Source organism: Apodemus sylvaticus, chromosome 5 (assembly GCF_947179515.1).
Source record: "Apodemus sylvaticus chromosome 5, mApoSyl1.1, whole genome shotgun sequence".
Lineage (NCBI taxonomy): Eukaryota > Metazoa > Chordata > Mammalia > Rodentia > Muridae > Apodemus > Apodemus sylvaticus.
Window position 1 is genome coordinate 163,725,585 of NC_067476.1, and position 19,607 is coordinate 163,745,191.

The 19,607-nt window shown below is 49.1% G+C and overlaps 1 protein-coding gene across 1 annotated transcript in view; it reads left to right on the forward strand.

The window, feature by feature from the left end:
* Positions 1-4,062: 4,062 nt before the first annotated feature.
* Positions 4,063-19,607, forward strand: part of Ntsr1 (neurotensin receptor 1) — a 44,746-nt gene continuing 29,201 nt past the window's right edge. Inside the window, exon 1 of the mRNA XM_052181601.1 lies at positions 4,063-4,779. Within this exon, the coding sequence (XP_052037561.1) occupies positions 4,063-4,779 (717 nt within the window). The remainder of the gene's footprint in view (positions 4,780-19,607) is intronic.

Consider the following 19,607-nt stretch of genomic DNA (forward strand, 5'->3'; position numbering starts at 1 on the left):
GGTCTGTGTGTGCAGACACACACAGACACACACAGTGTAGCACATGTGTGCCTGTGTGAATACATACACACAGTGTCACACATGTGCCTGCACAAATATACACAAACACACACACTCAATAAATAAACAAAATGTTGACCAGGGATAGCGACACGCACCTTTGATCCCAGCACAAGGAAGCAGAAACGGATAGATCTCTATGAATCCAAGACCCATCTTCTCTACAAAGTGAGGTCCAGACCAGCAAGGTTACACAATGAGTCTATGTCTCAAAACAACAAAAATATAATCAAAAAATTTAATGAAAATAACTAAATAAGTGGATTAGAGATGTAGCTCAGTGACAGAGTGCTTGCCTGGCATGTGCAAGGTCCTGGGTTCAAGCCACAGCACTACAAAAGCAGAAAAGAAGCAAATAATAAATAGTAAATAAATATTTGCTGGGTTAAGTATCTGAGCTTTAGAGGTTTCTTAGAAAGCAAAAAACAAAAACCAACCAACCAAACAAAAAAACCCAATGTGATATGATTGTAAATGTATTTACCTTTTAAAAAGAATTCTTTTATGTTTAATTATGCATATTGGGGGCAGGGTATGTGCACATGAATCAGACGCCAGTGGAGGCCAGAAGGAGGGGCCAGGTCCTATGAAGCTGGATTACAAACCATTTTCTGTGTTCTTTGGGAACCAAGCTCCAGGGCCCCTGCAGTTAACAATGAACCATCTCTTTAACTTTTTGAACTCATTAAGAAGCTTCCTATCCTAATAGTAGTCTAGGGGCCAGAAAAAGGAGGCATGGAATCTGAGCAGACATGGCCTCTTTTTACTGGGGCCTGTTGGACACAATGAGTAGGTGGCACTGCTGTTGTCTGTGTCTGTGTGAGCAGTGCTGGGGGTCATGGGGTCAGTCATCAAACACATAAACAAGGATATCAGCTCCTAGGAAGGCGCCTGCCACAGCCTTTCTTTGGTGGCTCTTTGAACTTGGCTTTCATACGAAGATAATAGCTTAAAATTCCACATAATGATGGGACTCAGCCTTCCCCATATCACACAAGGGACTTAGGAGGCTGAAATCATCCTGTATTCTAGCTAAGTCTGGAAACCCAGACCCTGTCAATAGACCTTGACTCTTGCCGCAGAGATGGGTCCGCTCTAGCCCTGGAAGTGGGTCCGGACCAGAGCAGCTGAGACTCCCCACAGCCCACCTAGGTTTCCTGATCTCAATGCAGTAGTAATTCATGCTTCTAGAGCTTAGCTTACCCATAACTCTGTAGTACTTTAATCTGTCAGTGTGCAGTTGGAGCCATTGGTGTTAGAACTGGGTCACCTATGGACACATCTGGATCCAGGCTTGCCTCTCGTACAAGGTGCTCAATGACATGTTATTTAGAGAGGAATCCTGTTGGGAAGCATGGATTGAAAATGAAAACGTGCAATTAAAGGTTCTGCGTGAGCCTTCCTGGCTCAGAGCACAAAGAACAATCTAGAAGTATCCAGAGTGGTGGCCACTGGGGAGCCCCTGTGCGGGCCTGCGCCATCTTTATGCACATCCAGGGCTTTTGGGTGGTATTTTCCTAGCTGGTTTTAAGCAAATACCTTGTCATAATATGTGTGCTAAGTTGCCATTTATGATTTTTTTTTAAAGCTTTGACACTATTGGAAAAGAAAGCTTTGGAGACACAAGGCTGGCTTAGCCGAAAGGTCAGGACTAGAAAACTAAACATGAACTCATGCTACCTTTGAGATGGCCTCTCCCATGAGGCCGCAGCTCCTGTTGCCAAATGGATATACGCTGTGGTCATCGTCTAGGACCCTCCTCTGGGGAACCCCCCTGATGGAGGGGGCCAGATGGCACTTGGTGGTGCTTGGGTCTGGGTGAACCAAGGACACCACAGGGGAGTGAGGCATGGGATTGGTAAAGCCTAGTGCTATATCTTCCTAGCCACATAACGACCAGTAGACCCTCCCCACCCCTCCCCACCTCTCCCCACTTTCCCCACCCTTCCCCACCTCTCTCCACCCTTCCTCACCCCTCTTCACCCCTCTCCACCTCTCCCCATGCTCATTCAGTTGGTGCACAGAATCTGTCAGAGAACAAATCTAGTCTCATCTGGGGCAGTTTTCAAGCCCACCTCACCCTCAGTGGATGGGCAATCAGCCAGACCCCATCAGGGCAGATTCTGAGTTCCCTTCCACAAGGGAAGAAGCTGAGGCTTGCCCAAATATTAAAGACCTGTTCAACCCTTACACCCTCAGCCTGCTTTACTGGCTTCTGATAAGAGGACACAGTTGTTTCCTTTGAAAACTAAGTGTTTTGAGCACTGCTTTTCATGTGTTAAGATTCTCTGGTGAGCACCAGCTTTTGTCTGAGAAGGCACTCTTAAAACAGGTTGAGAGCAGAGGTCTGACGGTCTCTGTGCAGGCTGAGCGGGGAGTCTCCGGACATGTCAGGATCCCTGGTCTGGGTCAAAGCCTCACCCACTTCTCTCATTACCCTCCCCCCCCCCCCACACACACACAGTCCACTCAGGATCCCTAGTTCCAGTGCAGCAGGTACAGCCAGCTGGGTCCATGCAGAGACAGCAATCCCTGCGCCTCCCTTCTCCGCTGCCCTGGGACTCCCCAGGATCCAGGAAGGAGTTTTCTGAAAGAAGAGGACAGGAGAAGGGCCAAGAAGGCCAACTGAGGAAATAGAGGCAAGGGCCCTGGGGCAACCAAGGTGGCAGCAGGCCTGGAAGCTCTTGCCAGGGCTCCTGTCAAGAACAAGATGAAAAGACCTTTGTTCCTGGATCCCTGACTGGGGCAGGGTCCCCTGGGAAAAGCTGAGCTGGGCCTGCAGGGTTTTCTGCAAGGACAGAGGTGGCTCTTTGTCACCCACAAACCTGCCGTGCCTCTCTGAAACAGGACAGGGCACCAACTCTAAGTGTCACTGCTAGTGATCAAATCCAGGTGACTACAAGAGGGCAGAGGGGCCCATCATACCCAAAGGCAGCATAAAACCGTGGGATTGCCCCGTCTGCTTGGAGAGATGGGCTGCTCTGCCTTCCTGCTCTATGCTTTCCTTCACCCGACCCTTCACAGGCTAGAGGACCCCCTGGGTGCTTCTGGCACCCCGCAGGCACCCAGAGGGAGGAGGCTGAGGCAGCTGTACAAAGGCCCTGCCCTATCAGCAGGGTGCTGCCTCCTTCTCCGCCTTCCCATTGGAGTATACCCTTGTGTCCCTAAGGGAGCTGAAGGCGACTAAGGTAGCTTCCTTTTTGGGGTGGGAGAAGTTGGGACCAACGATTGGGAAAGATAAGACTGTGCTGTCCAGGAGAGGTTGAAAGGAAAGATCCAATATCCCCTCATTCTCCCTCGCCCTGTAGGGAATCCTGATTCTTGGGCTACTCATCTTAGCCCAGGTGGTCCCCGGGAACGTGCAGGGGCAACCGTCTGCCAGTATCCGGGTAGGGAGGGGACAGTGGCTGTGGCGTCTCTGACTCTCCAACACCCACCCTCCTCCACTGCTGGGCGCGCCCGCGCAGCCGCCAGCTCAGTGGAAGCGCGAGGAGCCCGGCAGGCTCCAGCGCAGCAGGAGGTGTGCGAAGTCGGGTGCGGGAAGAGCTCCAAGCAGAAGAGGGAGAACAGAACGAGGGTGAGCACGCTGGGCAGCCGTGCGTGCGCTCTGCTCTGCGCCACAGGCTCGCCCAACGAAGCACAAGCCAGCAGGGTCGCGGTCCTGAGGACATTGCTGCCACCCAGGAGTGCAGAGAACCAACCACAGAATCTGGAGGTCGGTAGCAGCCCAGATCTAGGAAGGCTCCGGGCCAGGGGTGTGCGGAGGAAGAGCGGAACCGGAACGCAGATTCCAGACTCTGGAGGAGAAAAAAAGAGTGAAATCCTGAGTCGGCACGTCGCGAGCCCCAGAGCTCCCAGGATCCCCTGGATAGCGCGCTTCGCTGCTGGACGGCACGCCCCCCTTAGCTTCCGCGCCCTCTCCTCTGAGTGCCTCCTCATCTGCTCCTGGAGGAACTCTCACCTGCAAAGGTTCAGGACAAAGCCGCGTACCCAGCGCCCACCATGCACCTCAACAGCTCCGCGCCGCAGGGCGCCTCTGGTGAACCGGGTTCCCAGCCCTTTCTGCAGCCACAGTCCGGACTGGAGGCGATGCTCCTGGCTCTCAGCTTGGGCAATGGTTCTAGCAATACCTCGGAATCCGTCCTGGCAGCGCCCAACAGCGACCTGGACGTGAACACTGACATTTATTCCAAGGTGCTGGTGACTGCTGTATACCTGGCACTCTTTGTGGTGGGCACTATGGGCAACTCCGTGACAGCCTTCACTCTAGCGCGCAAGAAGTCAATGCAGAGCCTGCAGAGCACTGTGCATTACCACCTAGGCAGCCTGGCACTGTCTGACCTGCTCATCCTGCTGTTGGCCATGCCCGTGGAGCTGTACAACTTCATCTGGGTGCACCATCCCTGGGCCTTTGGGGATGCTGGCTGCCGTGGCTACTATTTCCTGCGTGATGCCTGCACCTATGCCACAGCCCTCAATGTAGCCAGCCTGAGTGTGGAGCGCTACTTAGCCATCTGCCATCCCTTCAAGGCCAAGACCCTCATGTCCCGTAGCCGCACCAAGAAATTCATCAGTGCCATATGGCTAGCTTCGGCGCTGCTGGCTGTACCAATGCTTTTCACCATGGGCCTGCAGAACCGCAGTGCCGATGGCCAGCACCCTGGTGGCCTGGTGTGCACACCCACTGTGGACACAGCCACCGTCAAGGTCGTCATCCAGGTAAGAGCATCTAAGTGGGGACTCTCTGTACTATGGCACATTAGAGGGCACACCAGGGCAGCTGGTTTCCCATCTGGCTGTTTCTTTTCATTGGAGTCACACAGAGACTTTTAGCAGTGTCACCTCAGAAGCCCCTGTGACTCAAGGCACCACCTGCAGAGACACAGCAGTGTTGTCTTGTGGAAAGAACCGTGCCTCCGAAGCACTTTTTTCTTCTCCCTTGTCCCAATGTAGGTCTCAGCGACATTGAACAACTTATGAAGAGCACTCTGCAAGGTTGCTCTTAGGAGGCTGGGAAGGGGCAGGGCACAGCCATCAACTCTTCTTCCTCAGCCTTTCACTCCCAGTCACCTGCCCCACCCTGCTTCCTCCCCTCCTGGTGAGCCCCAGTCAGTGACTTCTATTTATTGTAAGCCTGCAGGCACTCTTAGGGAAGAGGGCTGCCATCAGCCTTTCAAGAGGGTACAGGAATCCCTGACCTCCTGGGCTGGCTCCCCAATGTCTTCTGGCTGCCTCTCCTGGACCCAAACCCAGGAGCTGGAGTTTTAATCTTGGACTTGTTCTTAGTTGGGTTACACTTTCTCCATCTGCAAAGGGAGGTGATCACAACATGGTCAGGGGGGCTCTGAGAGGGGTTTGTGGGCCCCCAGTCCAAAGCACTCTAGGCCCTTTCTGCTGCTGGTGATGCTATTTCTGCAGAGCGATATGGAGTGTCTTGGTGTGGAAGGGTATGATGAGGTTAAAAAAGATTGGGATGATGGACCACAGTCCTCTGTGGGTCTGAGCATAGTACCAGGGAACCAGATGGGAGCCCTCCTCTGAAGATATGAGCAGAGTAACTCAACTTTGCAGGGACCTCATGAGGAAAGGACCTTGAGGTGGGAAGGGGGTGTCCACAGGGGCAGCCAGAGCAGAAGTGATATTTTAAGCCAGGCATGGTTGTGCCAACACTCTAGAGGCTGAGGCTGGAGGATTACAAGTTTGAGGCAAGCTTGGGTCTCAAACTTGTGAGACTCTGGAAGTCAACGGCAATGAGAGAGAGAGAGAGAGGGAGAGAGAGAGAGAGAGAGAGAGAGAGAGAGAGAGAGAGAGAGAGAGAGGATTTTTGAATAATTTCTTGACTCTACATCCTGGGCACAGGGTGGGCAAGAAAAGCAGAGAACGAGAGGATCTGTCCGGGGCTCTGCCCTGTTAGAGTGTCCTTCAGGGAAGCTGGCAGGGCCATCTTTCTATCGCTTTCCTCACCAAGCCATCTATAGATTCCCAGATAATCACAACAAGATTGTGTGGTCACATGGTATGTCCAGGTGACACCCAGAAATCAGAAATGCTGAATGAAATCCACATTCAGATGTCAGGCAACTCAAAGTTCATCTCTGAGGTGGGCCACAGAGCCAGAAATAATACACGTGTGCTCCCAGTGTCCCTATATCAGGTCCCCCTGTGCTGTCACTCCTTAGCAGAGCTGACTCAGTGCCTGGCATTTCTAGCAAGGCCCAATGTCTGCATTAAGGCAAGCACACATTCATTGGGTGTTCCACGTGACAAGCAGTAGGATTTAAATGGCTCCTTGCTTCCTTTGAGGCAAAAGGCTTCTCCCTTCAAGCTCCTGTCTTTGATGGGCTTTGTAGGAAAGGGGGCTTTCCAGTCCCCACTGTTCCCAGCCCCTTCAGCTGTAGGACCTGGGCCAGAGGCAAGCACAACTCATCCTCATCCACTAGACAAAACCCTTTCTGAGATTCCTGCAGAAACCCTGTTGGAGCCCCAGAGCCGGATCCACGTATGGCAGGGTGTCTCATCCCCCCCAAAGCTCTCTTGTCTGGGGCTTGTCATTGCTTGGCAGCTTCTGGGTCCATTTGACAGGGTCCTGGTCACTGTCCATCAGCGATGCTTTTTGAGCACCCATCCTGGGCGAGGCTCCCTTCGGTAGCTATTGCAGAGTTGGCTGAGTGTTTACTAAGTGCCCGCTGGTGGCCTTTGTGCCCCTGGAGAACAGAGCTTCCATTTTCCCTTAGAAGACTCAGCCTCATTCTTGGAGTGACTGATTACAGTGTGCTGTTCGTCCGTCTCATTTTAACAGCTGACCAGGCCTCTCTGACTGGGAACACAAGCTGTTCTGGGTAGTTGATGAGGCCATTCCTCGGTAGAGGCATGGACACTCCCACCCCTCCTAAACCACTGTCTGCTATCTAAAGATGTGTTTTGTTGCTGGGATCATGAGTTTTGAGGTACCCACCAAGATGTCTGGGTACACCAAGCAAAAGAGAGTGGCTACCTTCCGTTCTCCTTGTGCCCTCCAGTCAGGGCTGGCTATGCCATGGCTCTTGCATCTTCATGGCCATATTTGGAAGTATTCAAGTGCTGGCCTCTTTCCAAAACAGGGATATCCCTCTGCCTTAGTGCCTTCCGTGAGGACTGCTACTCTACACACTTTAAGGATTTCAGCTCAGGCACTTGTAAACAGAAGTTATTCAAAAACGAGCTGAGAGTTAGGTGGTAAACTTCTAAGCAACTGAGAACAGTTTAGAGGCAGGGTGTTTGGGGCATAGCAGTGCAGGGTAGAACCAGGCAGGTGGTGGGAAACAAAAAACAGTAGGTGAACCCTGATGCCCAGCTCCTTCCAAAGACTCGAGATCTGGCTCTGATACCAGTGGACAGGAGAAAGAGCTGGAGACTCAGAGACTTCATGGTGTCCAAGGGTTCCCCAGTATTGTCCCTGAGCCACATGCATCTCTGTCGCTACCCAGGCCAGCTTCTTGCTCTGACTTTGGGTCTTCTAGTACTCTGTTGCTAACCTTGGAGCTTGTGTCCCAGCTCAGACAGGTCCTGTGTTCTCATGTCCAGATCATATGTACTAATGCATAATGAGAAACAGGTGAGCTCGAGGACTGAGTCTGTCCCCCCAGCATCGTCTGCTGAGTTTCCCTTGGAAAGCCTCTTTTCCAATAAAAATGAAAGCATTCCTCTTGCAGTGAGACCCAGCAGCAGTAGCAGCCCTGGATAACTCCCTCCCAGAGGCAGGAGAGGCTAACACAGGGAGAGGTGGTGCCTGAAGTCTACAGCAGACCAAAAGCAAGGTGTCTGACATGTTGAGCAGCTGCTGGGCATGATAGGGAAGGAGAAGCCTTGGCTTCAATAGAGTTTACAGAAACACAGTCTGGGAGAAAGGCCACAGGTGTGTGTGAGAGAAACAATAGTGAATATTGAATGTTGATCTCCTTTATATATGCTTGCAGTGTTTAATGAACAAAGTTTGAATTTTTTAAGTTACTGTGTATGCACACACTCGGGCACACACTTGAGTGAAGGTATATACGTATGATTTTTTTTTTAAATTACTGTGTGTGTGCAATCTCACAGACAGGTATATGCGTGGAGTTCAGTTCCCTCAGTCTATTTTGGATCCCGGTGTCAAATACAGCTTGTCATGTTTCACAGGGAGAATTTTCACCAACCTGATGATTGAAGTTTTTATTTTATTTATTTTTTAACTTGTGAGAGAGAGAGAGAGAGAGAGAGAGAGAGAGGGAGAGAGAGAGAAGGAAGGAGGGAAGGAGGGAGGGAGGTTGTGTGTGTGTGGGGGGGGGGGTTGTGTGTAGCCATATTCTGGGGCTCGAGTTTCAGAGCTGTGAGCTGCCTCATATAGGTGCTAGGAACCAAATTCCATTTCTCTGGAAGAGGGGAAAGTACTCTTTAATACCTAGCCATCTCCCCAGCCCCTGATCAAAGCTTTTAAAAGCACAACATGCTATATATTCCTGGGCATAGTTGTACATGTCTACACACACACACACACACACACCTGGTCAGAGAGGGCCCAGGGTGGGTGGGGTGGAACTTGGCTTATGAAATCTGGTGTCGAGATGGTAGGCCATGATTGAGCATAATGACCAAGACTCTAAAGCTATGGAGAATGAAGGAGACTGAAATAGTCTTCCAGGAGGAGGTAGGCCTCGCCTTGGGAACAGGGTGATCTGGTCTTGTGACTAGCCTGGCCTAGCAAGATAGGACATGGAGAGTGGGGACATGCAGGCAATTTAGGTGGAGTCAGCACTGGGCCCTTGCTTCTCAGAAAGCAACAGGGGCAGGACCACCTATTTAAGCCAACAAGACATGAGAGAGCCGGAGCCCGGGGTACGTGTTCAATGTATGCAGCTGACTGCTGGTGCTTCTCCTGGGGATTAGGATCAGTTTCTCTGCAAAATAGGTGAAGAAAAGGGGACAGGGGAGCCCAGAGCTGGCAAGGGCCCTGGAGGAAGAGCCTGTTCATCAGGAGCTTGGGGGCTGTACATGTAGCTCCTATGGTAGCCAAGTGCTGGGCTCCCAGGTCTCGCCCTCAGAATGATACTTTCTGAAGACTCATCTGGAGCCCTGCAGTACCAAGGACAGTGGGGATTGTCCTCTGAGCAGAACCTCGTGTCATCATCGTGATATGTTGTACTAGGAGGCAGAAACTCTGGCTGATCAAGTCTGATAATGTGACAGAGATGCCCTCATGGTCACACGTAAATATTGGCCCAGGCTGGCATGGAGGGCACTGTCAGTGTTCCTGACCATGCACCAATGTTGAAGTCTGTCCATCTGCATTTCCAAAGCTATAATTATATAACCTTGCAAGATTTTTCTAGCTGTTTGTGTTTAAAAGGAGGAGAAATTCTCAAACCCCTCCCTCCCCAAGTTGCTATCAGTGTTTTATCACAGCTTTCAGAAGTAATCTAGAACAGGTCAAGCTGTTGGTCAGTGTCTTAGGGTTTTACTGCTGTGAACAGACACCATAACCAAGGCAACTCTTTTAAGGACAACATTTAACTGGGACTGGCTTACAGGTTCAGAGGTTCAGTCCATTATCATCAAGGCGGGAACATGAGCTGAGAGTTCTGCATCTTCATCTGAAGGCAGCTAGCAGAATTTTGACTTCCAGGCAGCTAGGATGAGGGTCTTAAAGCCCACACCCACAGTGACACACCTACTTCAACAAGGCCTCACCTTCTAATAGTGCCATTCCTTAAGTTGAGCATATACAGACCATCACAGTCAAACTGGCTAAATTGAAACTGCACTCTTTAAGCCAGACACCTGTTCCAGGGCTGGTTTAGATGTTAACCAACCAAAACCTGAGCCATCATTCAGGAATAGACAGTTTGGGGCCATCCCAGTGCAGCAGTCCAGGGCTGGGTTCAAATCTCAGCTCTATAGATGTCCTGCCACAAGTCTCAGGACACAGCTTCCTCACCTGCCAACCGCAGATGAGTTAATTCATATTAGATGCTTGCAACTGCCAGAGCCTGGAGTAGCTCTCAATTCACAACCTGCATGATTCCTTCCACTCCAGGGAACAACAAAGAATCATCGGCAGGCGAAGCCTCTTTGTAGAACAGCAGGAGCACAAGACACTATTACCCCAGACTGCTTTCTCTCCCAGAGCCTTAGAGTGCTTCCATCATCCGTCTTTAACACCCCCACAGTTCGCAGGACACTAGGTCAGGAATCTGGCCAGCTGGCCAGCACCTGACTACCTCCTTTGAGAGATACTTGCTGTCTGAGGCAGAGAGTCCAGGACAGGTCTCTCCAACAGCAGCTTGCTCTGAGGAATCTTCCTCTGAGAATGTAGAGGCCTTAAGATTGCAGACACAGTTTGGTAGGTCAAAGGTCTCTCTCAGGCCCCCAGAGAGTCCTGTGCATCTCAGGAAAGAGGGAGGGACAAGCAGAGGCTCTGGGACAGACCTGTGCTGTGTGAGCCTGAGGAACTGGGAGAGAGCTGGGGCGGCTGGAGCCACAAGCATTAGTGGACAGACGACGACGATGTGGCTCTTACTCCAGGAAATGAACAGTGCCAAGCTTCCCAGCAGAACCGTATGGAGGCGTAATGTTTTAAGAGTACAGATCTGTCTTTCTGCCTTTCAGGAAACAATGTAGGGAACAGTAAGCGCAATGAGGAAACAGCTGCCTTATTCCATTATTCCAGAAGAGTGGCTTAGACTGGGGCCGGGAGGGAGCAAACAGAGACCTGACGTGCACCCACAGGGCAGCTCACAGCTGTCTGTTACTCAGTCCTAGGGCATCTGGCAGCCTCCTGGTCCCCTCAGCTACTGCATGCGTAGGGCGCCTAGGTATGCACTCAGGCAAATGCTCATGCACATAACACTTCCAGCCTCCCTGAGTTTCTCTATTGTGTCTTTAATTTAATTTATATTAATGTTTTCATTTCCTAAGTCTGTTTCCTTTGAGTTTAATTTGTTCTTCTTTCCCTAGACTGACTGAGTGCTTTTCTTGTTTTGTTTTTCTGAGATAGGGTCTCACTCTGTAACCCAGGCTGATCTTGAGTTTGTAACAATCGTCCAGCTTTAACCTGGTATTACATTATAAACCCCACACTCCCAGTTTATTAGTCTAGATTTCTTATGATAAAATCTTACATTTATTGTTGGTTTAAGAATTTCACCGTTGTCGTCGTCATTATTATTAATTATTATTATTATTATTATTATTATTATTAGTTATTGGGACATGGCTTTTCTGTGTAGTCCTGGCTGTCCTGGAACTTACTCTGTAGACCAAGCTGACCTTAAAATCACAGAGGTCCACCTGCCTCTGCCTCCCCAGTCCTAGGTTAAAGGCGCAGGCCACAGCATCCAGCATGAACTTCATTATTTATCATATAAACAATTAATGCTCCAAAATTTCTCCTAAATACTGCTTTAGTGGCATCTCTCTCTCTCTCTCTCTCTCTCTCTCTCTCTCTCTCTCTCTCTCTCTGGAGAATGTATCATTTCTTGTTCAAATATTTTCTTATTTCGCTCATGGGTTATTTAGAAGTGTTTCTACTTCCTAGATGCTTGGATATCTCTCTAGAATTTGTTGTGCTACCTCCATTTCTAACCCAACCATATTGTCTTTGACGGATATGCTCACAGGATATAAATTTAATTTGTTAGAGACTGTTTTATACCCAAGGTAATAGATTATATTGGTAGATATTGCACAAGAATGTAATGTAATGTAATGTAAAGCGGCAGAATGTTGTTACCAACAGATTATTCTGTAAGGGCTGATGGTTGTTGCTGGTCTCGAACCACTAAGTTTCTGTTGGTCTTCTAATACAGTCTTTTTCTTTTATGAGCTCTTTTCTTCCCATTCATTGCAGACAGTTCTTTACCTAGGGCAATGTGGTCACACTGCTGGCTTTTTTGTTGTTGTTTTTGTCTTGACCTAAGATCTTACTGTATAGCCCAGGCTATCCCCAAATGAGCATACTCCTGCCCCAGCATCTCAAGTGTTGGGATACCACCATGCCTGCTTCACTCCCCATTAAAGCCTTGGCATTTGCTTCTTTCAGGTCATCCTTTTAGGTTTCTCTGTGATCACCAGATGATACAGGGGATTCTTGGTCTCACTAACAAAAGAATTTAAGAATGGATTCAGATTCAACTAGAAGCTCAAGGATGATTCCATTAAAGTTTAAAGAGAAAAACTCCCAGGGCAGGCCCAATGTCAATCTCAGCAGATGCCTGGAGAAAACAGAGGGGGAAAAAGCCATTTAAGCCTTCAGGGGAGCCAGACAAGTGGCAGACACATGGGCACATAGCTCTCTCTCTCTCTCTCTCTCTCTCTCTCTCTCTCTCTCTCTCTCTGTGTGTGTGTGTGTGTGTGTGTGTGTGTGTGTGTGTGCGTGTAAAAGGAAGCTTTGGTTCTGGCCAGCATCCAAAAGAGACAGAAAAAGGAAAGGGGGCTGGGAAGAATCTTGATTTGAAGCTTCAGGAAACCGAGATCATACAGCTGGACCTTATGGTGGGTTATGGGATCCATGCAATTCTGGAAAGGAAAATTACAGTATCTCTCTAAAGGGAAAAATTATTCCCTCTATCCTTTAGCACAGTTTAAGGTGAGCCCACCTTCCTAACGGTGGTCCCTTGGGCAGGCGATTGATCAGGCCCATCAGGAATTTTAGGTGTTCGCCCAGGCCAGAGATCCCAAGCTTGTGGCCAGAAGGAGTTGGGGTTTGCTGTTGTTTGTTTTTTCTCAATGGGCCTTCATTGTGACTGTAACAATCACATGTATGGATCTAATGATTGTCTTTTCCTTTGGAGGGAATGATATAACTGGCTCTTTCAGTAGTAACTTTAGATTGTTTCCTGAGCATTTTTAACTTTGTTGTGGTATTTTGGATTATGTTAATCCCCTGGAGAATGCTGGTGTTTTCTCAAGGTGGGCAGGCAGTGAGCTGCACCTTCGGTTGTACCATCTGTTGATGATGGTGCCGACATCAGCTCTGCTACTAAGTCCCCAGTTCTTCCCTGGATCAGCTTAGTCTTGGCTCATGGCTGTGGTTCAGTTCTCAGACCCTTTATTGTGTGTTACACGCATGTACCATTTGAAGACAATCCCAGGACTCATGATGGGTCAGACATAGATTCGGTGAGTGTTTCTATCTCCTCTAAGATTTCTTCTCATGATCATCAGTTTCTTGGGCTCCTTTTCTCCATTCTGTATCCAGGTACGTCACAGTCTTTCATCTAATCTTTGCTGGATTTTCAGGGTCACCTCTCTATTTGGTGCTGTGGTAAATGCTCTAGAAGGGCTGTCCTTGCACTTCCCCCAAGCTTCCAGAATCTGGCAAAGACCTGCTGGTGGTGAGGCCCATAAGTGCCTCCCACTTCTACCTTGGTCTACCTTGGGATCAGCTCCAAGTGACATGTCTTCTTGTCAGTTCTTGTCCTTGGGGTCAGTTCCAAGTGACATGTCTTCTTGTCAGTTCTTGTCAGTGGTCACCTTTTTCTATTTCTCTGTGTATTTGATTGTTTTTAAGTTAATGATAAATACTGTAGATGACACATTACAGCTATACACACACACACACTATATATATATATATATATATATATATATATATCATTCAATGAATATATATATATATGCCTTCATTGTGACTGTAACAATCCCATGGATGGATCTAATGATCGTCTTTTCCTTTGGAAAGAATGATAGTTCTGTATCCTTCAATAGTAACTTTAGATTGTCTCATGTATATATATATATATATATATATATATATGCTTGCATATATATGCTTACATATATGTATATGCTTGCTTAAACTTGTTAGGGTAAGGTCCAAGTAGGTAATCAATCCTCTGTTGAAAGATCAGTGTGATAATAGCCCCTCCCCTCTAGTTTTACTCTCTAAGGAGTCTTCTGAGTTCTGTCTGCACCTAAGCCTACACAAAGCAGAGAATCCACAGAGAAGCCCTGTGTGGATTCACAGCCCAGTCCATGAACTCAGCCCTGTCAGCTTAAGGAGCTGTCCTGACAGAGACTTCAGCTGCCAAAGACTCTGACACAAAAGTATCCCCAAACAGAGGGCTGGTGAAGAGCCTGTGGTGCTGGGAATGGTCCACAGCCTGCCAGGACAGGGGGCCTAAGCACCTGGTGATGGTTTATGGGTGTTTAGAGCAGCAGATCTTGTCTAGTATCTCAAACAAAAGCCTTCTCCAGACTTTAAACACTGCCTACATGGACAAATATCCCAGGCAGCAGAGATGCAAAACTTTGGCTTGAAGGAATTAGTACAACAATGTTGTAAAGAGGACATAACAAAGGGACTTCTTTGACAAATGTGCAGCAACTCTCACACTAAGGCTTATAAAAGGAGCAGAATTGTTTGGATTTCGACATGTTTAGCCAGTTGTCTGCAAAAAGGTGAATTTATTGTAAATCCCAGTATCTCTCCTTTGGTGTATTTAAAGGTTAAGAGCATTCTTTGGAGAGCTTTGTTTTCTTGTAACTCAACATCGGTTCTTCTCTTTAAAGACACTACACTTACAGCCCCTCAAGGTTCAGAGAGCCCTGGAGCTGTTTGGGAATAATCTCTCCCTGGGAACTGTTAGGACTAAATGCTCACAGTCAGACATCGGTCCAGCACACAGTTTCTAAGAGTTCAGTAGAACCACACATCCCCAGCCCCTGAGAGTTCGTGAGAATGCTGCAAAGCACATCTGGGTCATGTCATTTGGGAAGCCGAGGAGCCGGTATCCGGACCTTCTAGCTGGTCTGGATCCAGGTGGGACTAGCTCATTTATAAACCTGTCTGCTGCAAGCGGGATCTACACAGTAGGAAGCAACTGTCCAGAGTCTAATTTATGGCCTTGGGGAGAGGAGAAGCCATTCTGCCTGGCTGATAGCCCTCTAGGACCTGCCTCTGGGACCCTGGGTCCAGCTCATTGCAGGACCGCAGCTGCTGGCCTCTGCCAGACACCTTTGAAAACACAAAACAAGGTGAGCAGGACTCTTCCCACCCCGAGGATCCTCAGGCTCGGCTACCTGAAATTTCCTTGTCTGGGCTACCTTCAGTCTGAGAGCTCTGACATTGCCTCATAATCTCCTGTTCTACTGATAATCCTGGAGCCCAGCACTACACTCAGGAAAAGCATTCAGAATGCTATGAAGCCAGCTTTAAAGGCCATTCCACCCCTGCATGGTCCCCAGGGGAGTCCTCCTAAGGCAGCAGGTCAGGAGTAAGACACCAGTGCCCCTTAGATGAAGAGTAAGGAAAAACTGAGGAAGAAGCTTGAAGCAGGGGCCTAGCTATAGTCTCTGTACCAGCTGATGTACTTTTGGGGACAGGAACAGAATGACCACCCCGAAAGCCTCCTCTGTCCCTACGACCTCAAACAAGTTTGAGACCCAAGATTTTGCCTAACTTCAGAATCCATTTCGCTGAGGTGGACTGCACCCCTAAAGGGCCTTCCCTCGTTAGGGCTGAACTAAATTCCAGGAGATGAAGATGGTGATATGCCTTGTACCAGATTCTGATTTGGATACTGCATTTCTGATCAAAGCAGGGGAGGGTTGTCTGGACTCTGCACCTTAGAGGCTCCCAAATTACTCAGATGCTGGAGCAGTGATGTGGGGTCACCAGGGTCACACCCCTAGCAGAAGAAAGCATTTCTGGAGCCCTAAGCACTCCTAGGGCCCCCAGGCTGTCAAATGAGCCTGAACACTGGAAGCGGGTAATTGCAGGGCTCTTAGGCACGTTAGCGCCTGTTAAACTTCCTGCAATTAATTTTCCTGACAGCTTGTTTAAAAGGAGCCATATAATGTATTAAAAATACCTGTGTTTGTGGCAGATCATCCAGGCAGTGCTCACTGAGCTTCTAAAGAAAATCACCAGGGGTAGATGTCCACGCTTTAAACTGCTCTAACCTCAAACAAGTTTGTGCCTGCTGTGAGAGCCCAAAGCCTCCCAAAGCCTCTAGAGCATGCCTGAGATCTGTGGCTGTCATAACCCATGGCTTGGTGACACTGATGACTCACAGCTGTGAGATATATTCTCTTATGGTCCCAGAGACCAGAGATCCAAATTCCATGGTGTCCCTCAGAGCCACGTTCCCTTCAGGGGCTTTAGGAGGCTCCTTCCATTTCTTACAGGAATGATGGACTCAAGCGTCCCTGGCTCACAACCATATCCCTTCAGTCTTGCCTTGGTCTTCACACCACCTTTTTCTCTGAATATCTGCTTTCTAGTAGCATTTATCGTGATATTTAGGACCCACCCTGAGCCAGGACAATTGCATCATCTCAAGATTATATCAGCACAAATAAGTACAACTATAGTCATGTGTACATGCACACACACACACACACACACAGAGCCACCATTGTGTTATCTCAGTGTACCTTAAAGAGAGAGGCAGAGACTGGATTCCAGATCTGGTCTTGCTGGTCCCAGGGCATGGCCACTGCTGATCCTTGAGCTATGCCTAACCAGTACACTAGGGACCTTCATAATAGGAAGAGAAAAACAAACTGGAAGGATCTGGATACAACCTCACAAATTCCTACCTCGGTCCACAAATGTTGAAGATGACTCCTAAGGCCAGCAAGTCAGGGCCTCAAGCTGGACTTCTTTTTAGACTCCCCTGCTAGGACAAGTTGGGACACAGGGAGGGCAAGCTGTAAACCCTTACCATACAGTCTCTGCCTTTTGAGTGACCGCTGGGCTGGAACAGCCCCATTAACTTCTGTTCTGTCGCATCCTGTGCTGAGATGTTAACCACTGTTCTTATTCTCTCTGGGCTTCTGGATAAACGCCAGCGAGCCCCCCCACCCCCCACCCAGAGAAGGCAGGCAGGCTCCTCGCTTGGTTTCATCTTCCCCAGTGCTATCTGACTCCCCACAGCTGCCTCTGGATTCCATCACAACCCACACCTCTCATGGGCCTGGGGTGGAAAGGGCTCCCCTCCACTTGCCTTATCTGTCTGGCTTTCCTAGTTGCCAAGGGGAATGTGCTAGTTAATCCCAGCAGAATCCCGGACCGTGGTATAATAACCAACTCAGGAACAGAGTGATCCTAGTGACAGCATAGAGAGTTGTCACTGCCGCACCATCAGTGGCTTGGGTCCTACCTATTGGCTCCTGCTGTGTTGTAACTTGAATCATGTCCCAAAGAATCTCTGCTAGGGCCCACATCGGTGAAGGTACCACTATGGTGACACTGAAGGCCATCCGTGCTGGACATTACTGGGCTCAGTTCCCAAGAAGGAAGGAAGAAGGAAGAACTGAGGCTGGTCTGTGGTTGGGCTGCTCAGCTTCAGGGTATCGTCAGGCACAGGCTAGAGAGCCAGGCTCTAGGACCATGTAGCAGGGCAGCTGGCTCTGGTCAGGAGGCTGGATGTTCTTTCTTGCACACCTGAATGCAGTTCTGTCTCCTAGGCCTTGTGGCTCCCCAAGAGACTCACTGACCTGTTCCTGTTGTGGGGCAGGACTAGAACATGTTCTGAGTGGTATAAAATAGGCCTACCCAACCCACCCTGTGGCCTGGGACCTGACCTAGACCATTGCAGCATTATCCTACAGACGTCAAGCAGCTGTGATTGACACCAGAAAACATTTCAACCCTCCCCATGCCCTCCCACTGGGTTTTAATGGCATTTTTCCTTGACCTTTGGAACTAATTCACAACACAAATGGGTATCCTGGTGGGCCCTCTGATCCTGGCCAAAACTGTCAGGGTTGCCTTGAGGGCAGTTGAATCTCAAGCACAAGGATACATAGCAATACCCTATCTCAAAAATCAAAATTAAAACAAAATCTGAGCACGGGAAGTGGAGGGAGTCAAGCCAGGAGGCTGTGTGGAGGCCTGGGTTCTCAGGAACCTGTGAGGCAGATTTCTGCTGCAGGAGCTGCTCCAGTTCATTCCTCCTGCTCTAGAAAGGGTCCTGTCAGAGTTTAAAGTGAGGAGGGCAAACTGTTTAAGAAAGAACCTGAAGATGTGCCCATGGGACCCAGCTCTACAGTCCTTGGGCAATGGACGCCATGCTAGCTGCCTGCCTGTAGTTTCCCAAAACCTGCAGGCCTGTTCCTCTCAGAAGTGTACAGGCTTTCCTCAGTACTTAGCTGTTTGGGGGGGGAGGAGGAGGGAGGGATAGGGAAGGGGGGAGGGTTAAGCAGTTCCGTTCTGTACAAAGAGTGGTGTGCTCCTTGCTGCCTTTTTTGAATATGGTACAGACTCTCTAACATGCTTCTAAGTCCAGCTCCATTTGCCCATCAGCACTGGGGCTGTTGGAAACAGATCACTGTCTCTCTGGGTCTGTCTGTCTCTCTGGGTATGTCAGGAAACTGGACTCCTTAGGGAACAAGTAGGTTCAAGAACCAGAGTTCAGCAAGTAGTGAACTTTGGAATTAAACAGGGCTTTCGTTGCCTGGAACTATGGTCCTCCTCCCTCAGAGACAAGGCCCAGCCAGCAGACAGACCTGCTCTCCTGGTGAAGCTACTGAGCACTAGCTGAGCCTCTAATCCCACATGGCAGACCATGCCTCTTCCTTCCTCAGCTGCTTCTGTGTATGCATCCTGAGAATTTCATGAGGATGAAGGACCACATCGACTGAGGGGCACTGGGGTCTGGATAGTAGGACAGGTTTCAGGAGGAGGTGGGAATCTGATCTGAAGGCAGAAAAGCAAATGCCTTAAGGAGTACAATGATCTCAGCATCTGACCCATGATCCAATAATGATCCCAACATCTGATCCATAATCAATAATGATCTCAGCATCTGACCCACGATCTAATAATAACCCCAGTATCTGATCCATGATCAATAAAGATCCCAGCATCTGATCCATGATCAATAAAGATCCCAGCATCTGATCCATGATCAATAAAGATCCCAGCATCTGATCCATGATCAATAAAGATCCCAGCATCTGATCCATGATCAGTAATGATCCCAGTGTTTGGCCCTCACCTGCTCAGAAGGACCCCAGGCTTCCCTCCTCCTCTGCCATGTGTTTAGTGCACTCGTGAGCTTGAATCCATTGTATGTACAAACAGAAAGCACTCTGTGAGCAAGAAAGCCTCCTCTCCAACATTTAGCAGCCTTGGTCCTGAGAATTCTCATGGTTCTGTTTCTAACGAGGGAGAGAGCTCATCCTTGATGTCCCTTAACCAGAGCTGTGTAGATGTGGTACAACTAAGCTGTTGTGCTCTCGTTGAGCTGCTGCCACCAGCCCTGCTCAAGTCCTCTGTGGAAGACAGCACATTCTCAACTGGATCATGCCCCTGTGGCTTGCTCAAAAACAGAAAAGGAAAACGAAACACTGTGCTGCGGAGGGAGCAGCTCCCAGAGAGTTTCCACCAAGCAGAGTTATAAGTGGAATTGAATCCACCCTGTCACCTGGTCAGTCTGGTGAAGACCCCTGTCATGTAGCACCTGCACCCAAAACCAGCCTTCACTGGATCCTTACTCAGGACAGTGGGACTTTGGGGGATACTGAATTGTCAGGTTTATTTTGAAATAACTGTACCTGTCCACTTAGCAGGAGATGAACCCCCC